Source organism: Aphelocoma coerulescens, chromosome 7 (genome assembly GCF_041296385.1).
Source record: "Aphelocoma coerulescens isolate FSJ_1873_10779 chromosome 7, UR_Acoe_1.0, whole genome shotgun sequence".
In the NCBI taxonomy this organism is placed as follows: domain Eukaryota; kingdom Metazoa; phylum Chordata; class Aves; order Passeriformes; family Corvidae; genus Aphelocoma; species Aphelocoma coerulescens.
Window position 1 is genome coordinate 9,023,573 of NC_091021.1, and position 27,970 is coordinate 9,051,542.

The window sequence follows — 27,970 nt, forward strand, 5'->3', positions numbered from 1 at the left end:
CTTTTCCATCACAGCTTTGCACTGACTTGTCTGAAGGACCAAGGATATTTGATTAAATTTCTCCATTAAGTAACTTCTGCTTGAAAAAATATGAACTCTGTGAGTTTCCTTCCTGGTTCAGACCATATCTCCTCTGCTCCTACATTCACGGACCATCTTTGGTTACTGATTTCCAGAACCAGTGTGGTGCTGCACCCTCCCAAATGACATACCTTAGTCATGGTTTTATAACAGCAGTTTTCTGAGGCTATAAATGGAAATGCAGAAGAAGCCACAACAAATAATTTCAGGAATTTGAGCCAAAATATGAATGTTTCAGGCAAACATGTGGAAGAGAAGATTGCTCCCTATGTGCAAAGCCTTTCCTACTTTGTAAAAATCAGTTTGTTTGGCTGCTGTAACTCTCCTGGCCCACCCGAGGCAGGGTGTGCTCAGTCTGCACTGATGGCCTCTACTGCCAAAGTCTTTTTTTACACTGCTTTTGGAGCTCCAACAGGAATGACCACACTCAGGCTGCCAGAAATTTCCTGATGGTAATTAGCCAAACAAAAAGACCAAATTCTTGGTTCCTGATGCCCAGCCCAAGGACATCCTCCCTCCCCCAGACTCTGAGATACTCTCTGTCAGAAGGGGCATTTCAGAGTGTTTTGCACAGATCAGAGCACTTGCTTCCCTGACTCCCTCTGATTTCTCTGCTCTGTCCCTTCCTTCCCTGTGTTGCAAGGCAGAGAAAAGCATCTGCCTCTAGGATAGCTCAGGACCTAACAGTAGCCCCATTCTTGCCTTTCTGGCAAGGAAGGAGAGTTAGGTGCTTCAACAACATGTCATGCATGGGGAGTGGGAGGGGGGAAGGGATGAAAGAAGGCACCAATTTCTGACAACATGTGCCATTTGGGTGCCTGCCTAACACTAATTTCAAGACAGAATAATAAAAATTTACCACTAACACAATTTATTATCTATTTGCATTTCAGGATCTTAAAAATAGAGCAGACAAATCATAATACATGATGTCCCCAGTGATTTCTATTCCCTAATTGCACAGATAACTTGCTTGATTAGTGCTGTGCTTTGTACAACAGGACTAGCTGGAACACAGCGAGTCTATTTACTTCAGAAGTGCTCTGGATATGATTAGCAGGAGTGCATAAATGTACATTAGCGCATATTAATGCAGCAACTAATCTAGACTGTGGACAGAAACAATACATATTGTATTTTTCCACCCAGTATGTTTCTATTTGAAAATTCCTTCCACAACAAGTGCCTCTGAGGTACTTACTTTAATTTTCCAGTTGCAATTTGTAATTACCTTAGATTGATATGTCTGTTTTTCTAAATAAATTGCTTTACTGGCAAAAATATGCCCTCTTTGTAAGCAGATTATATCTAGTGCCTCACAGCACACTTAACTTCTTTCTCATTGGGAGAGGAGGGTTTGAACTCTTTGCTGCCAGGGTTTTTTTTAATTTTGTTTTTAAATACATCAAGGATGTTTTCTGTCCAGAAACAAAGCTGCCCTCTAAATGATGGGGATGGTTCTGACATCCATCTTCTAAGGATATTTGCATTTTTGGGACTTCCACTGTGCTCTCTGCAGCAGAGAGAAGTAGCTTTTGTACACAAAAACTGGCACCAGAAGAAAGAGATCGTTTACAACTCTGTTGTCAAATGGTACACTTCTTGTGACCTTTTCTATGACACACAGGCTAATTACTCACCATGACAAATATTTACCACGCAATGTAGGAAATACAATAAATAATATTTCTGATACAATGGGAAAGTCATTAAATACCAGAAAATGGAGAGGAAGTTCAGCCCTTTTGTCTGTGGTGCCTTCGGGCTCCTGCACAGCACTACAGCTGAACTACAATCTACAGGATACCAACCACCACTTGCCAGAAGAGGGGCACCCCTCAGCAGGACAAAGAACACACTGCTGATGGATTCATGCTCCTGAGCCATGGACAGTGTGATTCTTTCAAGAGGGATAAAAACTAAACCTCACCCCAGGACCTTATTTTCAGGCTTTGCAGAGATAGACTGATTTCAGTAGCACGCTTCACTTTACATTTGAAAGTGCACTGCCCTCCTCAAGTCTTGGAGGTCATGCCCTCATCCCCAAGTTCCTTTCACCATTATCTGTTGTCAATAGAAGAGTCAATGATTGTTTTAAAGTTATTTATCTTTTTCACGTAAGTCTCTGTAAGCGTTTCCATGTTTTTCATACTGCCCAGAGAGCTCTTGGCCATGCTATAGTGACATTTGGTGATTGACAGTTAGCATTGGGATCACTTCCAATAGAATTTTCTATATAAACATACAGGGATTGAACAATCTTCTGTTCAAAAAGCAAAAAAAAAGACAACTTAAACCCCCAAATATAAATCCCAAGAAAAGGATAAGATGGACTTAGTAGTTGCTGACTGTACAAACTAGACAGGCAAGGTTTCTCTTTCTTCCTTACCTCACCTCAGAAGGAATGTGCTCACCCTCCTTATGCTGTCATCACAGAATATCCTGGGCTAGAAGGGACTCAACTAGGATCAAAGTTCAGATCCTGGTTCTGCACGGAACAGCTCCAAAAATCCACCTCTTCCTAATATCCAGCCTAAGCCTCCCCTGACCCAGCTCCAGGCCATTCCCTTGGGGCCTGTCACTGGTCACCACAGAGAAGAGCTCAGTGCCTGCCCCTCTGCTTTCCCTCGTGAGGAAGTTGGAGACTGGGATGAGGTCCCCTCTCAGCTGTAGCAAGCACACACTTACTACAACCACTTGTATTCCTCCTAACCTGGCTTCAGTGAGACAGGCTGTACTGTAAATTCACAGATATTTGCTCCTTATCTCCTGCTAACCAAGTTTCACTGCTGGCAGCCAAAAGGATGATGCCCAGATTTCATGAGATCTGGAGCATGGCAGATTCCTGTTCTGCTGGGTATCTCACCATGTCAATCTGCAGCCTTGCCAACACTCAGCAGGGCAATTTCATGAAGGTAAACACCAATACCAGATCACCAGAAGGTGATTGATCACAGAGACTGTGCGCCGTGTGCATCATGTGTCACGGTGCCAAGGCAATACAGGAAAGGATGGTCATGACAGCTGAGAGGAAGGAGGACAGTGTGGAAAGGAATTGTCTTCAGAACAGTGCAGCTGGCCATGCTGATGCTTTGGAGGCTGCGACACACTTCAGGCGAGCCTACGGCTCAGCACAAAGAGCAGGTTGGAAAAAGAAGCATCCAGCACTTTGTTTAACTGTAACCAGAAGAAAATGTCTCACCCTCTGCCTTCAGAACTGGGTAGTTAGATTAGAGCCTAGGAAACTGCATAGCTTTTCTGATGGGATGCTACTCTGCAGTATCTATCATTTCATTTTCAATTTCTTTCCAAGAGTTATGGGTCAATGGCTAGAGTCAAATATAACCACTTCCTCATGCTTATGGTAATTACTAACTCCCACTTTATCACAGTGCCTTTTATCTGAAGTATCCCAAAGCATTTTACAAATTCAGCAACACATCAACGTTGGACCTGATCCAAAGCGCATTAGGGTTAATGAAGTTAATATACAATGCATTATATGCATGTAAACATTTCATAAATTGCTTGCAAAAGCATAATTACAGTTGAGGGCATCCAAACAGCCTTAACTCTGCCCTATAGTGATGGAAACAATAAAAAAGAACAAATGGATGAGTCTTCCAAAAACAAGCTGCATTTTTTGCAGCTAATTCAAGCAAGGACCATATTTAAGTACTTAAATAATAATTCATGTGTACTGTTGGCAAAGGACTGGGTTTAGGTTATGTGTGCCAGTTAGGTGAACACTCCCATTCTTGTGGTTTTTACAGTTTGACTGTCAGGCTGAATTTCCCAGATTGAATGCAATTTATCAGATAGATTTTGAAAGAAATTATTAGGGTAGAAGAGATGACAAATGCTAGTTCAGTTTTAAGACCGTATTTATCTAACTAGTGATCAAAATGAGCCTAGGCACATCAGTGTGCCATCTTGACACCTTCCAGAACACTTGCTAATGCATACTGCCCCAGGGAGTCTTTAAATTGAAGGTGTACTAGGAAAAATATCAACCTCTTCTTCACACCTTTTTTAATGCTCTTTCCTTAAGTAGTCTCAAATGCCTACAGTTTGAAAAAAGACACAAGTTGGATGGACACTTCACCCGACCAAGTGCAGCAACAGTGCTGGGAATCACATGTTTTCAAACAAAGACTTTGAGCTTTACACCAAGACTTTCAGAGAGCTCAAACTAGCAAACCTACAGATCCATTTCAGCCATCCTTATGACATCATATATCCTAACAAAGGCCCACATTGAAATACCTCATGTCTACCCTAAGGTGGGGCTGGGGTTTTAAATGTGGACACCAGTTATTTAAAGTTGCTATAAATAGTAATTGCCATTTGAAGCTTGAATAGCTTGAAGTCCATCATTATGAACACCTGTCTGCTATTTGGAATTTGGCTCCCTCTCTCTTAGTGACTTTGCTGGACTTTTGCTGAGTAAACGACCTACCAAGTATTGTCCAGTGTGGACTTGTGTTTTCCTCAGCGCTACAAGGAAGAGGAGATTGAGAAGAACTAAAAGGGCTGAGGGATAAATGACATTTAATAAACCAAAGCACTCCCTTAAGTCTGCTCTGGGAGACAAAGGGACAGCACTTTAGAGCACTGTGTTATGATCAGTGCAGGAATCATTCCCCACACTCAGTGCCTGCTCCTAAAGTGCTTCCACTAGAACAACACAATTCCCATCCTTCTTCCCAGTAATTCACCCAGAGTATGCCTCAATTCCCATGGGAGGGATCACAGCGAAATTGCAGTGCTTGTGAGGTACATTGTGTTGGCAGCCTTGGATGCCAATGCAAACGTCTGTTCAGCAGAGACTCTCAAAACAGGTATAAAACAATGCAAGCAGATCCCATTTCCTCTACAGAAAGAGCTCAGCTCCGAAAAAGCTTTCCTTCTGCCTTGGATCAGGGTCCCCAGGGACAGCACAGCTTTTCTGCCAACTGAAGCACAAACTGATGCTGTCTAACCCAGCATGCTTTTTGTGATAACTAGACTTGGAGCATCTACCCACTGCACAGTGACAACTTCCAGCAGCAGCAGCAACCCTCAGCCACTCAGATGTCTGTTCTGAAGATACAGAACATTATCTTGTTACAGAACAATTACAATATTTCATTTATCTGGAAAACATCACAGTTCTTCAGTTTTGAATGGAAAATGTTTTCGCAACAAAACTCTTTTCTGTGTCAAAGCAGAAAGTTTGTACAAAACCCTTCCTGTTCAGATTTGCATTGATTTAATAACTATATGTTGTCCCATCACTTACTAAAATTTTTAAAGTAATAACTTAGGGCAGTTTAATCAAGACTATGAAAAAAATTCCCTTAACTTCAAACACTGCAGAAATTTATAGAAACTGTGTGAAGGTGAAAGGGACAAGAGAAGTCTTTTCACCATGAAGACTGAGGAACGGGGAACCCAGACAGGCTGTGCAGTTTCCACACTTGAAAGTTTTCAAGGTCTGCCTGGTTAATGCCCTGAGCAGCCTTGTCTCACATCTAACACTGCTTGGAGCAGGTTGGAATAGGGGTCCCTTTGAAGCTGAATTATCCCACGATCCTGTGGAAGTAATTGTCTGACGTAAACATAAGACAAAATAACTTCAAAGTTAGTATGGGATTATCAAAGTATTTGATAACAAGTGCATTTGAGCTGGAAAAAATCTCCCTCTTCTTTTCAAGCACAGAAGGCCAAAGACCTGACCGATAAGGGCAAAAATAATGATACAAGCTAGCCTTTTGCCATGGGATTATCTCAACTCAGATGTTCACAACATAATTAAAGATCTTTATAATGGACACATTAATGAACAACTCAACAACTCCTTTCTAAATTTAAAGACTTAACAGTTGTACAGCTTCTACCAGATATAGGCAACATCAGCAAACCAGATCTGAGTCAGTGGAGTCCTGAAGGGATCAGGTTTGATGCAATTCAATAACGAGGCATGCATAGCTGGAAACACTTGTGAAAGTGCTGAGCACACAGATTATTTCGGCAGTAAAATGCAAAAATGAGTAGGTAAACTGGTGATAGTACAGTGACCTGGTAAACTGGCAATAATCCAAGAATATGTTTAATACAACCATATGGAAAAAAATCCTGGCTGGAACTATGAAATGAGTTAGAGTGTTTAAGGATCACAGTTAACTTGTTCAAGAGGAGCTCTTAGCTGACATTAAATTAGTGGGGCTTATGTCCTCTTGAGTGGCATGCAAGGGAAATATATTTCTAAATATTGCATTCCAGTTTAGGAAGCCATATTTCAGGAATATGGAAATAACAGTAAATCATAAAAGTCAGTGACAAAAAAACCAAAAAACCTTAGGATATTTTAATTACATTGCCCAGTTATTTAATTAATTCAAATTTTAGTGGCAAAATTTTAGGATTTTTATGTTTGCTGTTCATAAAAGCCACAAATAAAGAGCTCTCAAAGCACACAACAGAGGAAGGCTCTTCCAATCAGGTAGACAAAGAAATAACAGGAGCCAGTGATTGGTCTAACAGCAGCTTCAATTCTTGGGAACCACATTACAACAAAAACCTCCAAGTCCCTAGAACACTCTAAAAGCAAACAAATACAACAGTGGCTGTCACTTTGCATTGATGCTCATTTAAAAATAATTTTGTAAGAGGCACCTGGTGTAATTCTGAATGCAGATAACACAGGTGTGCGTGTTTAGGACTCACTGCAGTTGTGCACCCACCATGCCAAGAACCAGCAACTCTCAAATAGAAGGGATCCATATCAGTAGTTTTCAACTGGCAGCCGAACTCTGCTTTACCTTCCTCTATTTGTGATTCTAAACATCTAGAATATTCAGAAGCCATAACCTCATTTTAACATTTCCACTCTTACTTCAATGGGGCTGTGACATACAGCACATAGGATATAAGTGTTAGGAGCAAGCATCTAATTCCCTCTGCCAAAGGCAGGAAAAATTTGGATTGCCTTGAATACTTGGCATTGTGAGTGTGCACAAACCTGAAAGAGCATAATTAAGATGAACATTGGCCTGTTAAGTCTTTTCTTAAATGGTGCTAGTCATGGAGGAGAAAAAAAGAAGCGCAGAATAAAAAAAGTGATTAGAAGCATTAAATCTGGTCATTTGGCTTAAATCCCACCCTGAGTCACAGTGTAGTAGGAAATACAGACACTTGATCTCTTTTTCCTCCTCTGTCCTTTCCCAGTGAACTAAGTGTTATGCCACCCTCTGTCACCCTTCCTGTTGTGCCACTTTTCTTCAGACTGGCTTTTTTACTCTGGTTATGTCATTATCTGCCTTTCAGATCATATTATCATACCCACCCCAAAAATTTCCATTTAACAAGGGCCAGCTACTTTGTGTAAGCATTTTGAGCAGATGACTTTATAGCCACTTTCCTTGCTGCATTATAGCTTCCCAAAGCTAAGAACACGTTTCCATTTTTCAATTAATTAGAGCAATAAGATGTAAAACAGTTTTAGAAAGTGGCTGATCAGCAGGCTATTTGGTGGGTCTTTTAGTTGGTTGGGTTGTTTGAGAGTGGGTTGTTTTTTGGGGGGTTTTGTTGTTTTAAAATGAAGCTGTTTGTCAGTATTCTCATTATAAACTTCTCAAAACCAAACCTCTCCTTTTTTGTTCAAAATAAAAAATATTAGCAATGCAGTCTAGCCAAGATTACAGCTCAAAATATCTCTTTATCCAATAAATTCACCTATTTAATTTTTTCCCAAACCCCCAAGCCTTCAGAGCATTGTTAACAATCTAAACTCTGTGGTGCATCCTTTCATTTTCAGCTGCACTAGAGGCAAAACAAATTAAACACTGACCTAACATCTTTGCTAAATGGCCACCAGAAATCTCCACAGCAGCTGGAGTGTGGGAAATAGGGCTGTGGAGAAGCAATATGATATTTTAGTATTGCAGGAGAGCGAGAGCACTTCCTTGCCAGCTGGGTCAAAACAACCCACAAGGAATGGGGTGTTCTAAACCTCACAGTTCTGCTGCAGTGTCACTGGTGGTGACCAATTTACACCATGACCCAAATACAGAACATTGCAGGAAAAAAGCCCTTCCTGGCCACACCACTTGACAGCTACTTACAAGGAGGACAAATTTACTGCATTTGAGGCAGGTGCTGCCAGTCCATCTTTGTGGGCAGTGGTGTGACCTGGCCTTGCCCACCCTGGCATGCCAGGGGAGGGAGATCCATCTCACCCCCGCCCAGGTATCACTCAGGCTGAGCAGTTCAGCAGGTGTTTTTGCTCACATTAAAGGCTTGCAAATGGTGCTGCTAATTGAATTACAAATTAACTCATTATCAGATACAGTAAGTAATTTCTTTAAATTAAGTGGAGATTAATTAGAATAGCTGGGCAGAACAACTGAAGCAAAATGGTCCCACCCCCGCCATCAACACCTAAACCTGTCAAATTATTCTAATCTGACCAAAATTGATTTGGGATTATCAAGCACATCTGTCAAACTAAAATCAAAATCCTTCAAAACTTAAGTGATTCTCCTAATATTAAAACTTAGGTATTCGACACCTATTACACTTGAGAATATCCTCAAAAATAAAGAGCTGTTTACCAATGTTTGTTGAAAGAATGGATTCAAACATGCATTCAGGTGTTTATGAAGGGCACACTTAATTGCTGCTTTAGTAGATTAAAAATCGCAAGAGAAACCAGCCTCTATTGTCCTTTGAAACTTTATTACTTCTGAAATAGTTATTAGTACCAGAGTACTATTCCCTGATAGCTAATAATTAAACTGAGCTTTCCTCAGGTTGTACAAATACATTCATGGCCACCACCAGTGACACTGCAGCTTTCAAGGTTATCCTTCATAGCATGACACTGTGTCTATCTGTGGAACAGAATGAGACAATAAAAGTGCTAAAAAAAATCCCAAACCCAATATTTTTTGGAACAGAACATTCAGATACAGTAATTTTTAAAATCTGTCCCTAAAGGAGGAAAAAATGGTCAAGCATTATAAATCATTATTAGCAACTGTAACATTAAGGACAAAGCCAATTTAGAAATAATCCATCAACTGATCAAGAATTTTCTTTCTCCTCCCATATGTATAAGCAGTGCCACATGAAATCACCCAAAGCCTTACAAATAGCATTTCCACCTGCTGAAAATTAATCCCTTAAAGTCTTTTCATGTGAGCCACAATAAAGTACATCATGATAAACCGTATTTTAATTGGAGACTATGAGAAGGAAATTAATTCCACCAATAACCTTCTGTGATAAGGAGACATACAGATAATTTGATGCCAGCTTGTAACTCTAACTTCCCAAGGAAAACTGGGATTCAAAACACCATCATTTATAATCCCAGAAAAAGATGCAATAGGGGGGGGCCTGAGAAACATACGACAAGCAAGTAAAATATTAATTAACACCTCAAAATACCAGCTCCCCAGCAATGAACAATAACCCAGAGGACTGGGAGGCACAAGAGGCTGGTAAAAGGCAACAGCCCTTCCCAGGCGGGCTCAATTTTCTGTACAGTGACCAACACAGAGCTGACAACTGAACAGACACCATCAAAAAATTACTGGAAAAAATTGTGCCCCCTGCAAGGACTTTCCCACACACCCCTGTTGCAAGCCCAGAACTCCCTATGGGGAGTGCTGAGCACCCAAAGAGACTCTCTGGAGAAATTACAGGGAAAGGAAGGCAGGTCAGGATTCTGATATCCCCTGGGTTCTCGTGCCAGGTTATGAAATTAATTTTATTCAAACAGAATACCCAGAAGTCGAAAAAACATTTAAATCACATTTTATATTAAACAATCACAGGAGAACAAATTTGACTGAAGAACTGGGTGGCAAATGATGAAAAACTTGTTTCTTTCCCTTTTAATGCAAATTAAAACGGTATGGAAACATGACAACTGCCAGGTCTGGTCTGTGGAGATACAGCCACATCATGGCAAGCCCCCCATGGCCTCCTTATCATTTTGGAACTGGAAACATTTAAGGAAGACATTCACCATCACTGACAAACCTGCTTATTCTCGTCCCCACACCTAAAATGAATGTGTGTTACAATGTAGGAGTAGCAAGGATAAAGTAGATAAATTGGAGTCCAGCAGCAGGAATCCTCACTTCTGGAAAGGAATGAGCAAAGAAGGGGGTTAGAGGAGTTAAAAATGCTAACTGTAAGGCAATTAAAATTCTCTATAAAACTATCCGTGGTATCATATTAGAAAGCAGACCATTACCACAGCCCCTAGAAGAGGTACCATAAATTAACCAAATGGCACACTAAAAAGCTTAAACTTAAAATCTGCTAATCCCCTTAGACTCAGCCTCTAACAATTTTGCAACAGGAGCTGCAGTTCCTTTTGACAGAAACAGTAAATCATCCCCTCAAGCAGCATATCTTACTGCAAAATAGGTATGTAGGAAACTATATCTGTCCCAGTCGGTTCAGAACAATGTTTTATGCTTATGATTATATTTTAGAAGAAGTTTTTCCCCATTTAAAATTTAAAAAATCCATCTGTTTTAACGTTAAATCCAGAGATAAACTGGACACTTAAGAGATATTAGAGGCTTTTTCAGTAGATGTTCTAGACATTTTGCTACCTTTCATGTTATTCTAGAGGCTAGTTAAGCTCATTGTTTGAAGTCCAAAAGCTTTTGGAAATTGATGTCTATGGCTAAGCTTAAATCTTTAAACACTTTTCAAAAGCAAGATTCATTCAGAGAGCCAAACAGTCTTAGCAGTCAGCCTTTTCAACAGGACCTATTTGCAAAGATGGATCTAAAATAGATTACTTTATCTGGCTGTTCCAATGAAAGTAATTTTCAAAAAAAATTTCTCTAATACATCAGTCTGTTGTAGTCACAGAAAGTAGCAGTTTCTAATTTGTCCTTCATACAGCTGCAAGTGCAGTGAGGATCTTAAATTCTTAATCTCACTGGGGTGAGAGGTAAAGAAGGGAAATGCAGATGTAAAATACTGAACTCATTTATTTGGACAGTGGATGAAGCAACAGTGATACGTTTATTGATTTGCTGCTCCACTAATTAACACAGTGCTTTCAGTCTTCAAGTTTTCATCAAAAGATTGAGCTGGTTTGCAAAGTCACTTCTCAGAGATGCCACCTTAAACCAGAGCAAAAGCTCTGTAATTTCTGGTTTTAATTGGTAATGAAGAGGCCAGTTCTCTGAAGACTCCAATCCATGTACTGGGACACGCAGGCTTGTGCACAACAATGTAAAAAGCAAGCCAAAATAAAATGTTGCATATTTGTTTCTAAGTAGCAAACACATTGGAACAGGATCCCAGCGTGGAAAACACTTCCCGTTATAAACATGGACACATCGGACCTGCATCCCTCCTCAGACACCTCCCTCCCCCCTATGATGCACCCTTGCATGACTAGCAAGTCAACAAATACTTCCTTCCAGGTGTGAGAGAGGAAGTAAAAAACGGGGTCCCAGAAATTAAGAACACATTTCCATTAAATTCTACCATGCTTAACAAGGGGGCAGCTCATTAATTTCCTGAGATCTGCTTGCTCATAGCCACAACAAACAACCACAGCTCGAGCAGCAGCAATGGAGAGACAATGCTCTTCACGGTATTTTCATGTCTCCTGGCATCAGGCCTGTGTTTATTAATGCAAGCTTTTTTTTTTTTTAATGACCTTTCCACAAGCAGCACCTCAGAAGGCAGAAGACGAGTGATTATGGTCTTCATGAGCCTGAAGTCCAGCTTGTTTTCTTAACTCCTGACTTTTCTCAGCAATTTCTTAGAAAATTCTCTTTCATTCAGAATATCAGCACATATCCCTGACCTTTGTTCCTTGCTACGTACAGATAGTTAACCCACCAAAACAGTACTTTTACACCATGAAAGAAGAAAACAAGACTACTGCCTGGGAATTAATCTACTCCCTGGATGGCAGAACACACAGTCTCAGTTAACAGCCCCAAAAAAGGCTTCTGATAATATTGTCTCATTGACAGCATTAAGTCATGATAGAGGTCTTGGCCTTACAAACACATCTACAGAAGCAGGACTCAGGGCCCTTGCAAAACTTGGACGGTGAGGACAAAGGCAAAGGGCTTTCCTTTCCCTTCCCCCTGTTTCAAGGAAAGAAAGGGGTAAGAAGGATAATAAATCCACTGGGCTCTGAAGAATGTGCTGCCCACGGAGTGGTGTGAAGCCCAGGGTTTTCTAAACTCGACACCTGCTTGAAGGATGTATATCACTGCTCTCAAACAAACCACCGTGGCATGGGGACCTTGGCCCACGGACTGCTGGAGGTAGAGGTGGGCCCCATGTGGAGAATTCTTCCTCTGGTTTCTGTGTCTCCTTTTTTTTTTTCTTTTTCCATTATTTCTGGCAACTGAGAGAGCTAGAGGACCTGGACATACAGAGGTACTTTAACACCTCAGTGGATACCCACCTAGTACTGTTGTTTGGGTACAAAACCGAGGAGCAAACCCAGTCACGCTGGACTACAACACAATTTGCTCCGAAAGACACCACAGAAAATGACTAGGAGCCTTGTGCTAAGGAGCACATATTTTAATTCCAGGTAAGCCTCTTCCACAGGAGTGTGGAACTGCTATTCATGCCCAATACAGTTCAAATGAACTATATAAGTTGGGTTTTTTCCTGATACATTTTAATCATATTTTCCTTATATTAACAGCAAAATGAAAACTTTTCCTTATGTGCCATGAAGCCCATTTGCAACTAATTAATTCTCAGGGTTTTTATGCTGGTCTTTCTACTTACAATTTTACTTTTCAAAAGAATAAAATACAACTTCTTTGATTAAAACAATATGCAGAGCCTTTTCACTGAGAGTAGCAATACAGTGATGTTGTGACAAGATGGACTATAAGGGTATTTATTAAAGTTGCAACCTCAAGCAGGATGAAGACGTGTCAATATTATAAGAAGAAAATGAAGAAAAAAGCATGTGGGAGAAAAAAAAAAATCACAGGGATAAAACAAAATAGTTGTGACCACACATTGGGATTCTACAATAAACTCAAATACAGCAACCACACAGGAACCAGTCAACAAAATGATCATATGTTCCATTTATGTGTATCTACATTGTAATCAGAAAAAATCTTGCAAATCTTGTCTAGAAAGAACTCAAGGAATCCCTTTGTCCCTCATCCTGCTGGATTCAGCAGTATTTCCAAGGGAGTGGATGGGAGAGGAAGAGGTAACTGCTTTTATAACCATCAACATTTCTTAACAAATGAACAGTGACAAGTGGATTTCTTCTCTGTCCGTTTTACTTTGCAGATAGCAGATTTAAAAAATGTCACCAAAAAAAAAAAAAATCTCCAGACACTTGAGAATTACAGAGCCTGTTCCAGCCTCTGAACACACTGGTTTAGGAAGAGATGCCTGCAAGCAGCAGCTTCAGAGTGACATGACTGAAGATCTTGGTGGATGCAGAGGAGCGGTGTCCTGGCGCTAGCTCGGAAACCAAAGCTTTACTTGGTCGACCAAACTTTAGTAAACATAGGTGTGAATTTATACCCTGGGACAAACTGATTTTGACCCATCTCCACTTTGGATCAACTTTAACCCACAAAGTAGCCATCTGTGTCCAAAAGGCCACTCACCAAAACTTTCACAAACGCTAGAGGACAAATTGTCCTCCAGGGAGCGAATCTTCTGCCCCACATGCCTCATTGTTTGCCTCAATGACCCACACCTCACACTGGAACCCACCAGAATTTTTAGGTAAGGGACTTCTTTTGCCTGCAGTGCTGAAGGAACCTGGACGCTGATCATGCCTATTCATGCAATACTCACCAAACAGAAGCCATCCAACAACCCTGGGCTGTAAAGCAGCTTTAAATTAAACAGTCAAAAAAACTTCCTTCTGTTGGGGAATTAGGGAAAAACTCCATGCTACAGCCTCCCAGAAGCAGGCACCTATAGAAGCTCCTAAGAACACAACCAGCTGCCTAATGTAAAAGATTTATTTTCCTGGCTAGCAGCACAGTTGCATTTCAGGATATGACTGTGTGAAGATGTCAACTATTTGTTTGTCTGTCTAGCAGATGTGTTCCTCAAGTGTAAACGTATCTGTGGCCATGCCAAAAAGAAAATTATTTTCCCCCTTCCCAAGTCCTGTTAGTTTTACAGAGCCAACACAACAGCAGGCAAGCCAGATTTGAGTCCCCTCACACAACAAGGAGAGCTGTTTGCTAGGCTGTATTTTGTCGCACCTGCACAAGCACACTGAAAAAGCAGGTGTAAACAGAAGCTGTAATTTGTCCTGCTGGTGCTGATGCATGGGAAGGCAAAAAACCCAGCTTGAGCCAGAGCCTCAGTTGAATGCACAAGGCTGCCAGGTAGAAAAACAAAAGGATCTTTTCAGTCCCAACCTGCACGTATTTTATATGAAAATCACTAAGGCACAATAAACATGGAACCCCACAAAGAAAGTTTTTTTCCAGTCAATTTTCAGAGGAGAGCTGCAATTTCTGTAATGAACATGCATTAAACCCTCCATAAAAAAGTTAATTAAGAAAATGAGTTTGTTTTTTCTAATCAAAATAAGTATTTTGCTTTTTAAAAATACAGTATGTACAGTAAATATGGTTTGGCAAGAAAGGCTTGTTGCAGAGCTCTATTGATATAGATAACAGAGTTCTTTTCCAGTGCAGCTTATAACAAATTTAGACACTCTATGCATGGAAATAAAATATGAAAAAAAAAAAAAAGCAGTACATGAAACACCACAAGATCATTAAAAAAAAAAAGCTGAACAGAGATGTGCAGAAATGGCACAAAACCCTTGGAAAAAAGAAAGGTCAGATATTTGCTATTAAAATGGATAACTAAAGTGGATTCTTCCCCCCATCCCACATTACAGATAGTTTCAGTAGAAGCAGAGGACTCCACAGTGTTTCCATAGGTACTTTGGAAAAAAAGGTCTTTAAAGAACTGAAGGCTTCCTTTTTCAGTCACACAGATCAAGAGGGAGACTTTTGAAACCACATTCAAGCAATTCTGTATTGACAGTTTCCAAATTTTCTGTAACTTATCCAAGAAAAGAAATAATGACAGTGCCCTGAAACAAAAGGCAGTAAATAAGGCTGTCACAGAGGTGACAAAGAAAAATATTGAACATGGTTGAGAGAAAAACGTGTATGGTTTGACATAGACACAACCTAGATGGAAGAATAGCTACAGATTAAAAGGGTCTTAGCTGCAAGCAGAGAAAGAACAGGAGGAAGAATTCAAAGAAAAAGATCTTGTTAAGAGAGGAGAAATACAGAGTAAATCTCTAAAATGGAAAAAAAAAGGTCCTAAGCTTTACTGCAGTTCATTGTTAGAACGGAAAGTGCAAGTTTTGCCAAAGAAGACAAAAAACCCTTTGGGGTGCTGCAGACTTGGTGCCAAGCCCAGAGAAGGAAAGGGAGCCACAGCCCATCACTGAGGCTCCTGGTCATCAACAGTAGTGGATAACTTCCCAAGGGATGGCTGAGACACCCCTCACCTCTGGGCAGCCAGCACTTGTGCTCTGCAGCACAAATAACGAGATCCTTGAAAAGATGGCAGCTGCAATGGTTGTGACAGTCTCTCTATCAATACCTCCTTCCCCAGCTGCAAGTAAAACTGGTTTCTAGCCTTCTCAACAGCTAAAGATTAAGTTTACCTCAGATATGGTAACAGTGGGGTGGATTCATCAGGGCAGAAGTTTGTTGGGACCAACATTCTGTTCCCAACTAATTTTTTTTTCTTTTTATGACCACTTGAGGAAGCAAAATGTGCCAACAGCCTGCAAACATGATAAACTAAGAGTATGGAAAGACACTTATTTTCATAGCACCCAGAAAATGAGACATCCTCACCTGTAGCTCAAAGAGCCCCTTTGACTAACACCCCCCAGACAGGCACCACTCAAGTGACGAAACCCCAGCCTGAGAGCACAACGCACACCGTGCCCAGAAGAGCCCATCACAAAGAACCCTGAAGAGCAGACTGGAGCACACCCCTCAGACAGGGCTCAGAGTCATTCCTGTACCTCCAGAGCTCCCTCTTGACACTTACACCTTCTCCAAAAACCCGTCATAGAGGCAGCACACAGACACCCACATGCTCCTTTTCTCTTTGGTTTATTGTGTAACACTCCAAACCAAGCCGAGCGAGCAGAGCAGGGCCTCAGCTAACACCAGGCAGGGAGACACACACTCCCCACTAAACTGGAAATATCAGTGTAACTTGATTTAGCTACATCACTTCACAAAGCACAAATTTTCTTACCAGTTGTCAGGTGACTAAAAAGGAGCTCTAGTTTGCTCTCATTCAATGTCTTTTTCTTTCACAGTCAAGAAACCAAACCTGCTTGCTACTGCCTGGGAGCTGCCTGCTCCCAGGGCCCAGCCAGCCCACCTGAGGCTGATTTAGAGCCTTGACCATGGCACAGAGCCGGTGGGGCAGGTGGAGGCTGCGTGGGTAACTCAGCTTCAAAAGGGAACTTTGTAGGCAAAACTCTCATTGCTCATTCCAGGGTGGAAAGGGGAAATAATTCTCTCTTAATTTAGCTGTTTTCCTACCCTTACCCTTACTCTCATTCCTTTCCAACTTTATCTCTTAATCTGCTTTTCTTTTTACATCAAGCACTTATATAGCTCCAATTTCCTGAAAAGGAATAAGCTTAAATGAAAACCTAAAGTCACATTTTAGACCTAAGTGAAAACATGGTTTACTCTGGTAAACTAAAACCTGTATGCAGGAATTGTTGGTATTTTACCAATTGTCTTTCACAAAACATTGTCTGAAAGGAACATTTGCTTGTGAGTTGATGGGAAAACCTTCTCATCAGTGTGCTCTGCTTAACAAGTCACGGCAGCTCCTGCTGGACCAGAGCAGGAATCCAGCTTGGCCACATCACCAGCCTTGCTCAGTGACAGACATTAGCAGGTGCTTTGGGGAACAGGAACAAGAACTTAGGAAATCACCTTTCCCTATGTGGAGGTTGCAATCCTTACCAGATAGAAGAGCATTTTCCATGTTTGGTCTCTCACAAAGGTGTTTTAAGATGTTTGTGGGAGCCTTTGTGTGCCAGGGCTTCTTCAGATGTGTATTTGAGTTCCTTTCCATATATTAAGGTTTTAACAGAAATGTCTCTGCAAACAAGATATTTCTTATACAAATGTTCATAGCAAGTCATAAGTAATATTAATTTGATTTAAAAAGAAGTGTTCAGGTCTTTCTGCATGTAGTGTCTTCTGTAAATGCAGACTGACTGACTCCCCTGCAGGGAGGAACCTGAAGCATCACTTAATTGTTTGGAAAATTAAAAGAACAGGAAAAACTTAGGCTGATTTCCAAACAGGCAAGTTCAGTCCACAGATGGGGGGCATGTGAAGCCTTCCCACTAGAACTCTTCCCTCTCACACATGCCTGATCTCAATGCTGGGGTAATTAATTCTCATGTCCTCTCAACACATCTTCCCCCTCATTACCAAGACTCTGATGATACTGCATGGTGCCTTGTCTAGTCTATTAAAATGCAGATTACATGACAGAAAGACCTTCAGCACCCAGAACTGTCAGTCCAGCACATTTCAGCTCCCGCTGGTGCTGTTGGAGTCCCCCATATGTGGGAGCTGAATATCTGAGCAGGGATCTGTGGCATAGATATCAGGACATTGTAGTCTTTAGCCACTGCTGGCACACAAGCAAGTAGAGAGACATTTTTCTTCAGTCTGTTTTTTGCTATCCTGAAGACAAAGCATCTTTACTCTCTTCAAGAAACTCACCATGTGCTTCACTGGCGGAAAAAAGTCAGGAATAATTAAAGAAGACATGTGCTGTCCGAACTTCTGACAGAAGCTTCTTTGATAAATAATTCATCTTAAAAATCTTGAGAGGTATGAATGAGATGGCAAACGAGGTGCTCCTCTCGAGCACATGGGCCTTCCCAGGTGACCTCCCCTGGCACAAGCAGCTCATAATACCCTGGAGGGGGCACAAAGAGAAAAGAATTTCAACAAATTTGTCAATGAAGCTGTCAAATACAGGCATATGCTATAATCAGGTACTTGAATATTTAACAGAAGACACTACTGTGCAATTCATAAAGTATCAGATAGCTTCCCACAATGAATTCAGGGAAGACAAGGGAAAACATCAGGCTCAGCTCTCACCATCAGAACTGAAAAGCACATTAACAAGAGTTTGCACAGTGTGTGTCCTTCATGCAGGATTGCAGTGACAAATGTCCATGCAGTTACAAACTACACGACATTACACCATTTAGACCTCAGGGAGCGTCCTGCCAAGTTTCTGTCCATCATTTATTTTTAGATCTGGTGGTGTGCACACTTTGAGTGCTCTAAGCCGAAGGTCACATCCAGTGAAGCTTCAGCAACAAGCCATTTTCCATCTCTGGCTTTGAATTGTTTGATTTAAAATAGTTTGTTATACTTCTGTTCAGGGCATGTATCCATAATAATCAGAAGGGAGCTGAGTCTTCCAGCAATGCTATTCTTTAGCTTTCTCCAGCATTTACTCTTACACACATGAACTGAAACAACTGCAGTAAAAATTTTGCTATTTTTAACCTTACATCATTCTTCCTTGGCTCTCTTGACCCCTGTGCTAAGGATGTTTATGACAAATGTATAAAAACCTACTTTATCTATTCTTAGAGTTAACAAGTAACATTAAATAGTCTTCATAATGGTAAAACATACAACTAACATTTTAACAGAACCAATTTGTAAGTCAGGGTGTTAACTGAAGGGCAGCTCTGGACAAGAATATACAGATCAAAAAAAGTGCATGTAATATACACATAAATTATATATACGTATTTGGACTAGATTAGCCTATGTGAAAATCCTTAAGGAGAGAGGATTGAAAAGGCACATTTCTTTGTTGAGGGTACTTGAGATGCTCTCGTGCAAAAAAGGTATTTCAAAGAGGTATTGTTATGTGACAGGCACTGCATTAATGTGAGGCTCAGCTCAGCTCTGTGCAGAGTAAGGACTCCCACATGGTTTGAATTTGACAAATTCAAAACAGCAGTAGGGTGGTTCATCAGGAAATGTGAGATGGAGAAGCAGAAAGTATTTGAGTACAGCCTGCAGTGAGCAACTCCATGCTCATAGTTTGAGATCTCAAAAAAGTTTTCAAAGGTTTTTTTTCCCCATTTGTGTGTTATATAGGTCAATTACTTTAAACTTTGGATATTTTCCCATCTACTTGCCAACCACCACTTACTTAACATAAATATTGATTTTTTTGTCTCAGTTAATCAGAGATCATCTGTCAGACTCTTATGGTGTCTAGCTGACCCTGCCAAAGGAAAACCCCATGCTGATCCTCTTAGATTGCCATTACTTTACTGAGGGGGAAATATTTTTATATCTGATTTTACCTTCTTTCCATTTCTGACACAAGAGAAGTCACAAGCTGAATAGAACTTACCTAAATCCATCCTACAGAGGCAGGAGAAAGGGTGTGTAAGATTAGTCACAACCATATTTAATTAGGACCCATTTTGGATAATAAAACTGAATTAAAAGAAGGGAGAAAGGAAAAAAAACCAACCCTTACTCAGTTCTACACAGAAGATATTACATACATGAGTATGTGTCAAAGCTACTCTAAGGACTGTTTTTGACTTGGAAATAGGTGTTGTTTAATAGAGATTTTACAGTTTATGAAAGAAAAGTATGTAAAGACACAGACATTTTCCTGTCTCATGTTTGTACATTTCTGTTATTTAGGCTGAGAAAACAAGCACGACATTTGTGCTGCAGAAGTATTTAACACTTTACACATTGCTAAGAGGGGAAAAAAGTTTTACAAGTTCTGTTGTAAGAGCCTCCAGCACAGCTGCTCTTGTCTCCCTTCAGTAAGATCCCAAGAATCCTGTTTAGATGAGTGTTAAGCCTGGGAAGCCCTAAGGTGCACATGGACAGTAACCACTCTTCTGCTGCTTTCAGCTTCTCTTGATTACATGTAGTGCACCTCATCCACAACTTTCCACACTTTTGATAGAAGGCCACAGTCCAGCTCCAATTTACTTTTATTTATTGGCTGGCCTGGCCCATCAGCAAGGTCACATTACACAGAGATGAGCCCCCTGCTAAATAGCAGGTGATTACACACAGTCAGTGATCATAGTTAATGCTAAGGAAAAGTTCAAGGCTGTTAACGAGGCTACAACTAAGAAGCTTTTTATTGAACAACGTCTAATATTCTGAGGATTTTTTTTTTTTTTTTTTTAGTGAGACCAGATAACTAAACTTAAAAGGGCACCACAAAACTATTACTGGGTGCCATTTAAATCTTGTAATTTTGCTGACGCCTGTTGTTTGAAGAAAAAAATAAGGCTAAATCTGGTCACATAAAACAAAAGCAGATTTTTGTTCGCAAGTCAATCCACAGAAGACCTGGAGCAAATAATTTAGAAAAACTTTTAAAGAATGGAGTGTCACAGCTACCCTTCCACAAAAATAACTCATGCAATTTATGGTCTCCCAATACTATGTTGTATCTGTGATCCAGACAGGGAGAAATCTAATTTATGTGGACATCCACATCTTGAAATAACAATCTTGAAAATAAGAAGGAAATGTATTTTCTCAAAATAAATTAAGTGAAAAAAGTCCACTTCTCTTATGACCACGATGAGACTAGTTTTATGCAGCTTATGTAGGATTTTTGTTGGGTGAAAGAGGATATTCTAAGCTAAAATACAATTATTTTTACCAAAAAACATACTCTTGTGCCCTTACAAGAATGTACGATAAACTGAGGAGCTGAATTTGATAGACATTATTGAGCAAATAACTTTTTCCTCCAGAGAATGTCATATTATGTGTCCTATACAATGCAATACAATTCATTGCACAATGCATTTTCACAGAAATACCTTGCTATTCACAGAAGTTATGTAATACCAAAGCATCCTATTGTGGAGTGCTTCGATGAGAGGGAAGTGGTGTGGATGCAGGCAGATTAAAAACTGAGCTACAAAACTTTGTATGGCAGCACTCAGGGTGCTGGGCTCAAGCTGGGAGCTGGCAATGAACAGAAACTCTCCTACTGCAGACAGCACAAGGAATCCAAACTTTCCCAATGCATCTCTAAAGTGGATGTGAGACAGAGAAGTGCAGAGCCTGGCAGGGTGAGGGGGAGCTACTGCAAACAGCAGAGAGGGGAGAAGAGAATCACACAATCATTTGGGTTGGAAAAGACCTCCAAGGTCATCGAGTCCAACTTGTGACCCAACACCACCTTGTCAACCAGACCAGAGCGCTGCGTGCCACATCCAGTCATTCCTTGAACTCCTCCAGGGAGAGTGTCTCCAGCATCAACCTGGGCAGCCCATTCTAATGCTTGAAAACCCTTTCCAAGAAGAAATTCTTCCTGATGTCCAGCCTGAATTTCCCCTGGCACAGCTGAAGGCTGTCCTCTCTTCCTGTCACTGGTTGCCTGGCAGAAGAGCCTGACCCCCACCTGGCCACAACTTCCATTCAGGGAGTTACAGAGAGTGATAAGGTCTCCCCTGAGCCTCTTTTTCTCTAAACAGCCCCAGCTTCCTCAGCTGTTCCTCACAGGACTTACTTTAAATGGTCACTGCACCCATCAATATTGGGAGCACAAAAAATTACAGACATATTAATTCCACTATGCACCTGCAATGGTAATTGCAATGATGCTTCTGGTTCTTACACAAAATTGGTTTGGAACTTAGGATGAATTTTTTTTGTTGTTGTGGTTTTGGGTTTTTTTTCTTCTGAGCTGAAATGAGAGCAAGATTTCCTGAAAAAAATGAAGCTCTGACTTTTGTCCATCTCAAGAGACAGTGTTAAGGCTCAAGAATCAATTGCAGGAACTAAGGCATGGCATAATATCAGCAGCTCAGAGGAGAGGATGTGTAGTTTTATGGCTGATCATGAACCACGGGACACTCACTGAGTTGCTGTTGACTCCAGAATTGTTCTAAAGACAAATGGAGTGTAATAGCACATCACACCATGATTGCATGTTGATGCCATTTCCTGAAGTGATGTGATGACACTGTGGTAGCACCATTAACCCATCTGTCACTTTCTGCATTTGTCTCAATCAAACTGACAGGAGCATTGTGTAAATATGACTTTGGGCAATGCAAACCCGGAGTTACAGACCTGACACAGAAAAAGGCAGCTGGTATTGAGAGGAGGGACTGACATGACACAGACATATGTTTGAAAGGAGGACTCTTGCTAGAGGACATTTAAATAAAAGATTTGTCATTCCTCTCAAGCAATTTGAGATTATTGCTAAGGCACCCTAAAGATTGCTGTGACTTTTTGACAACCTGCCTACACATCTTATACAGAGCATCACACTAAGCATCAGGAACAGAAAATCCTTGGAGGAACAGAGACATCCATTTAACTTTAGGCACACCTGAAAATACTACTGCTGCACTGGTAGGTTTAGAAATACTCTTCAGGACTCTCAGGAACAATAGTACTGTTGCCTATCTCTTGGCCAAAATTTCCATTTCCATTAACTGAAATTCTGGTGGATTGAGGATTATAAGGCTTGGTTTGAACATGGCAATACAGATCAGAACCATCCTTCCCTTTCATATTTATTTAAAAAGATAGAAGTATCATTTATATGCATTTTCTCTTTTCTTTATGGCATGATATATCTTTACCATATAACTGAATCTCCAAAAATGCAAAAAGTGCTATTGTAACATTATCTTCTTCTTTTATTAGCTAAATAAAGATATAAATATCCAATTACTGTAGAAAGATGAAATAATAATTAAATGTCTCTGCAAAATTTTTTCCTTCTTGCCTTCCCTTTTAATCTAATGCATTCAAGAGCTCATGGAACACAATTTTTCTGCTGCCTTCTAACAGATTTTGGTCTGTTAAAGTGTCATCCATCTTGGAATGTAAATAATGAATAAGTACAGAACAGGTTCTAGAAGTGAAGAAAAATAGAGAACATTTTCTGGAGCCCAAAAAATTCTACAGAATGCCTGCTAGGACATCGATATTTAGAACTAGTATGTAAAAATAGATAATAATGAAAACTAGTATTTAAAAGAGCTGAAGACTCGTGACAGACTTAAGACTGAAAACCAATAGAAATCATACTGCAATGCACTCAATGAGAATTGCTCTGCTTTCCAAATATTGCTTCACTAATAAAAAGACTAGAAGTGTTAAATTCTAGAACATTTAAGGGTAGAGCAGATGAAAAAGCCTGCAGTTGTTTAATAATTACTAACTAGGGGCTAGAAATAGGAACTGAAAGTCACAGGGTACACAGTGATACTGCCTTGGGGACGCATTTTCCCCCCCAGCCTCTAATGCCCCTCAGCGTCCCAAAGTTACCTCTCCTTGGGAAAAAAAACCCCAACCCAATGTTAATTTCTCTATTCCCTGCTATCCATTTTTTTATTCCCAACACTGAGCCTCTTTATTTGTTGACTTTGTTGCCCAAGTAACATTTGATCAGGATCAGTTCCATGACCCTGGTGACAACGAGTCCACCCCAAACACCATGGCCAGCACAAAGACGTGTGCAGCCGCTGAGGCCATCCCCGACATCACACTCACCTCTGCCAGACTATTTATTTCCAGATCCAGACTGCTGCCTTGTCACGGCTGAATGAACAGGGCAAGGGGGAATCAAGCTACTGAAGTAGGAACAAATGGAAGTGCATGGGCAGAGGGAATCTCCAGCTTGCACTGACACCAAAAATGTACCTCCGCCGGGGCCTTTGGTGTTGTTTCTCCCAGAAGTGCAGAGCAGAAAGAACAAATTGAGGAGGTCTTGTGAAAGCTCACCTGTTTTCCTTTTATATCAATTCCCTAAAAATGTTATTACCACTCCCGAAAGCCTTGTCTAACAAATAATATGTTTTATCTGCCAAGTTTTCTTTTTTTTTTGTCTTTCTCTCTCTTTTTTTTTATTTTTTATTTTTTTTTTTATTCCTCAATCATCCAGGGATAAAGGAACGGCAACTGTATTTATTTTATTTCCCTAAGTGTAATCTCTCTCCCCAGCAGATGTGACAATTTACTGCCAAAGTAAGTTCATCACACAATTAGTGGTGTGAAAGGAAAGCCTATTGTGTACCATAATGGTTTTTCTCGCCATTAGCAGTTAATAATTACCGACACCGGCTTCAGGGCAGGCTCTTCATCCCCATCTCTCTGCAGCTCCGACAGAGCTGTTCTGAGAGCCCCAGGGACACGGGCAGGAGAAGAAGCTTCCTGATGGGTCCTGATAAAGCCAGGGCTTTACCTCCCCCAGACGCATGTGCTGAGGTGGCCTGCACGGCTGGGTCCGCGTTGGCATCAGCTCCCTGAAGTCACTTGACTCATCTGATGCAGGCACATTTCTTCCCTACTGGCGGTATTTGGGATGAGCCCGTGCTTTATGGTCACAGTAATGACTTTCCTATAAACTTTTATCGTATTCTATAATACCATTTCATAAATATTACTAGCATAATACTTAGTTCAACATTTTATTTGAAAGCCCATAAAGTAATAATAAAGGTTGTCAAAACTGGACCTTTAAACTACACAACGTATTTTCATACAAATCACATTCCAGTAACTGACCCTGCCTCGCTCTTTTGTTGCATTCAGCACTTCCTGTGACAGGTACACTGGATCCCCAGTGAACAACTGTCTCTGCTACCATTGCTAACTTTTCTGCCTTTAAAAAATTGTTTCTATTTTGAGGTGGTTGGGTTTTTGGGGTTTGTCGGGTTTTTTTTTGGAATGGTTTTGAGGGTTATTTTTTTCCCTGAGAAATCACAGAGATTGTTGTTTTCTGGTAAAACTACAACAAAGAGCTAAAATAAACCCAAGAGAACTCCCAAAAGGGTCAATACATCAGAAATTTATGAAGAGCCAGCTAAGAGTGTAAAGTTAATGAGCATATATTGAAGCCTGTTAAACCACTATGTACAGGCTTCTCATCTGGGAGTAAGACAGCCTTCAAACTACATTAACCTAAGAGTACTTTGCCCCAAACAAAGGCATGCACACTGTACTTTAAAGGCTTTTATTTATGCCCATTAGCTTTACTTGAGCTATTTGCATTTTCCTGCTCTTCTCCAGGCAAGTTCTCAAATTGCTGCTTCTCTAAACCACCTCCCACCCAAAGCAGCAGCTTTTCTTTTCCAACCAGAGGGCCACGGTTATCCCTAAACCTTCATCATTAATTCACTCCACCTGTCGATCAGTGATTTCAACAGGGGATGGGGCAGTCACCCTGGGAGCCTGCCACACCCAGGTCCCTTTCCTGAATTGTACCAGAGTGGGTGCTCTCTTTCTGTTGCTGCAGTGAGAAATAAGACACATGGTTTTGATATCTGATTCAGATGCATTAGGTGGGTGTACAAATAGCACATCTTTTGGGACACGCTGGGGAGCCAAGAGAAGAAGAAAGCACTAATGAGATTATTCAGTGAGAAGGGTTGAGTGCCCTGGTTGATGCCTCAGGATAGCTGATAAGAACTCTCCATTGCCCAATTTAGAAATGAGTAATATTCAGGAAGCATTATTGACACAACAGGAAATTATTTCTGTAAAATATAGGTAGTTTTTTTTAATGCTTGAAAATACATGGTCAGTGGGAGGCAGATGCTGGCTACAAAGACGTCTGCATTCACAACAAGCAGCTTGACACAGCCACGTAACTGGCAAATCTCTGGGCAGCTCTCACTCCTCTCACAGATGCATCATAATTTCTCAGACTAACTTTGGCTACATCATAGTCATATGTGGACTTCTTGGATGTTTTTTTTGCTGCTTCTGACTGGTGCCTCCACTCCTTGCAGGACTTTCAGCCTACATGACTACATGTCACCTTTCCGTGGGAATGTAGTTGCAGATCTCAATGCTGTCCCTTTTCACTCACCATGAACCAGCACTCCTACCAAGTACAGCTGGCATGCTTATCCAGCTCTTATCCCTGCACCTGGGCCCTGCTGGGACCATGGATTGCCCTGCCAGCTGGGGAGAGGCAGTGCACAAGCAATGTGGTCCAAAGGTACATGTGCATTTATGCCCATCCCAGGCCTAAACCCTCCCTGCCAGCAAGCCTTTGAGACCATTTTGTGGTCTGCCAACAGAAACTACAGAGAAAGTTCATAAAATTGCTATATTGGCTGTCATTATAATGGACTGTGTGATATCACAGGTGACTGATCATTTTCCTCTGATCAAGATAACTGTTGTGCTGAGTGGATGTGAGAAAAGAGCCTCCCAAATTGTGTCTACCTTTCATCCATCTCCCAATCCTCTCTGTGTGCTCAGAAAATGCATTGCAGCTAGTGAGCAGGGAACAGTTAATCCCCTCACTTTGTAGTGGTTCAGGCCAAATCCACTCTTATGCCCTGTATCACCTTCCTTAAAGCAGTTGCACCCACACCAGAGCTGTCTTCACCAGCTGTCTCTCTCTGGTCCCTGTGCTTTGCCTGCCAAGCTGGTAATACACCGTGTTCACAAAAAAAGCTGGAAGATATGGAACAGGATTGAGGAATAACATTTCATCAAGAAGATTCATTCATCCTAGGCTATTTAGGATCTGAAATTGGCACCAGCGATTCCTCAAAAGATAGATTGCAGAGCTGCAGAAAACAGGGTGAAAAAAAATTTGAGAGGTCATCTAATCTACCCCATCTCCAAAGGGCCATCTGTGGCACATTTGTCCAGCCTGTTCTCAAAACCTTTCAAAGACCAAGTGCCTGTGATCGATCTCTCGGGGAGTTTTCAGAGTGACAATCCCCAGGACGTGGAAAGAGGCATCTCTGGCTCCTTCCTGGCAGCTCAGCTGCACTGCACAGCTCCCACTCGTGTCTCCACAGGCTGTGAAGCGCTATCTGGCACTGGGGGAAAGCTGGCTGCTACATTTCCCAATGCCAGCATCGTACAAAAGCAAAAAATCCCCCTTTGGAGCAAATCCTCTCACAAACATAAGCACTCAGAAGATTTTTTTTTCTGGCTCCCAAGAGAGTTGCTGCTGAGCCTGGAGCATATTGTACCATGTGGGAGGATTTCGCCCCAATCCTTTCCATCCTAAGCTTCCTCATAATTTCTGTGTCAATTTCAATACATCAAATTAGGGATTTCTAGCAAAGCTGGGTGGAAGCAAAAGCACTAAGTCACACTTTTTTGAACAAAGAGTTACTGGCCAAGAGTTATGCATTAAGTATCATCTTTTTAAAATTTCATTTTGTAGGTTCTTCCTCCCTCACACCAGCCCACCAGTGCCTGAAAAAGGAACCTCTATACTTTTTCCAGTCTTTGCACACCGCCTTATTATCTGCACAGTTCCATTTGGATATTTAAAAACAAGGCTGCAGCCACTTCCAGCTGATTTTTCCATAAAAGCAAATTGCTGTTTAATGTTTTCAGTCTTCTCGCTCTGCAGTGCATCAGATATTGACTAGGCTGCTTTTTGCTAATCTGAGCACTAAACTTAATTGTCACTCAGAAGTAAATTCTTCTGTAACACTTCCTTCCCCTTCTGTCATCCTGGGTTTCTCACCAAACTGAATTAGCTCGTACAGGGTGATTTGTTTCTTTTAAATGATGCTGATCAAAAAGAAATCCCAGTCTGGTAGCACGCGACTTGGCAATGGCAAACAAAGAGTAGTTGTATTCTTCTGAACGTGAACTTTAACAGGAGGGAGGAACAGAAGCATTTTCCCCCCTTATTGCTCTCAGTTGGGTTTTGTTTTGTTGGTTATATATATATATTTTTATATATATATATATGTATATATGTATGTATGTATGTATGTAAAAGGCTGCACACTACCTTTCCATCGTAGCCTTCACTTTTAAAGCAGCAGAAAGAATCTCCTTGCAGA

At 40.9% G+C, this 27,970-nt stretch overlaps 1 protein-coding gene across 18 annotated transcripts in view; it reads right to left on the reverse strand.

Annotated features, from left to right (window-relative positions):
- The window catches only part of TMEFF2 (transmembrane protein with EGF like and two follistatin like domains 2), a 610,527-nt gene that overhangs the window by 173,421 nt on the left and 409,136 nt on the right, over positions 1-27,970 (reverse strand). For 16 of the 18 annotated variants that reach the window (XM_069022017.1, XM_069022018.1, XM_069022015.1 and 13 more), the window contains 2 exons: positions 17,871-18,069; positions 17,097-17,234 (listed from right to left, as the gene is read on the reverse strand). In XM_069022017.1, the coding sequence (XP_068878118.1) occupies positions 17,097-17,208 (112 nt within the window). In that variant the 5' untranslated portion in view covers positions 17,209-17,234; positions 17,871-18,069. Of the gene's footprint in view, positions 1-17,096; positions 17,235-17,870; positions 18,070-23,693; positions 23,965-24,254; positions 24,274-27,970 lie in introns of those variants that run through there. The other 2 variants (XM_069022031.1, XM_069022030.1) reach the window with 2 other exon arrangements.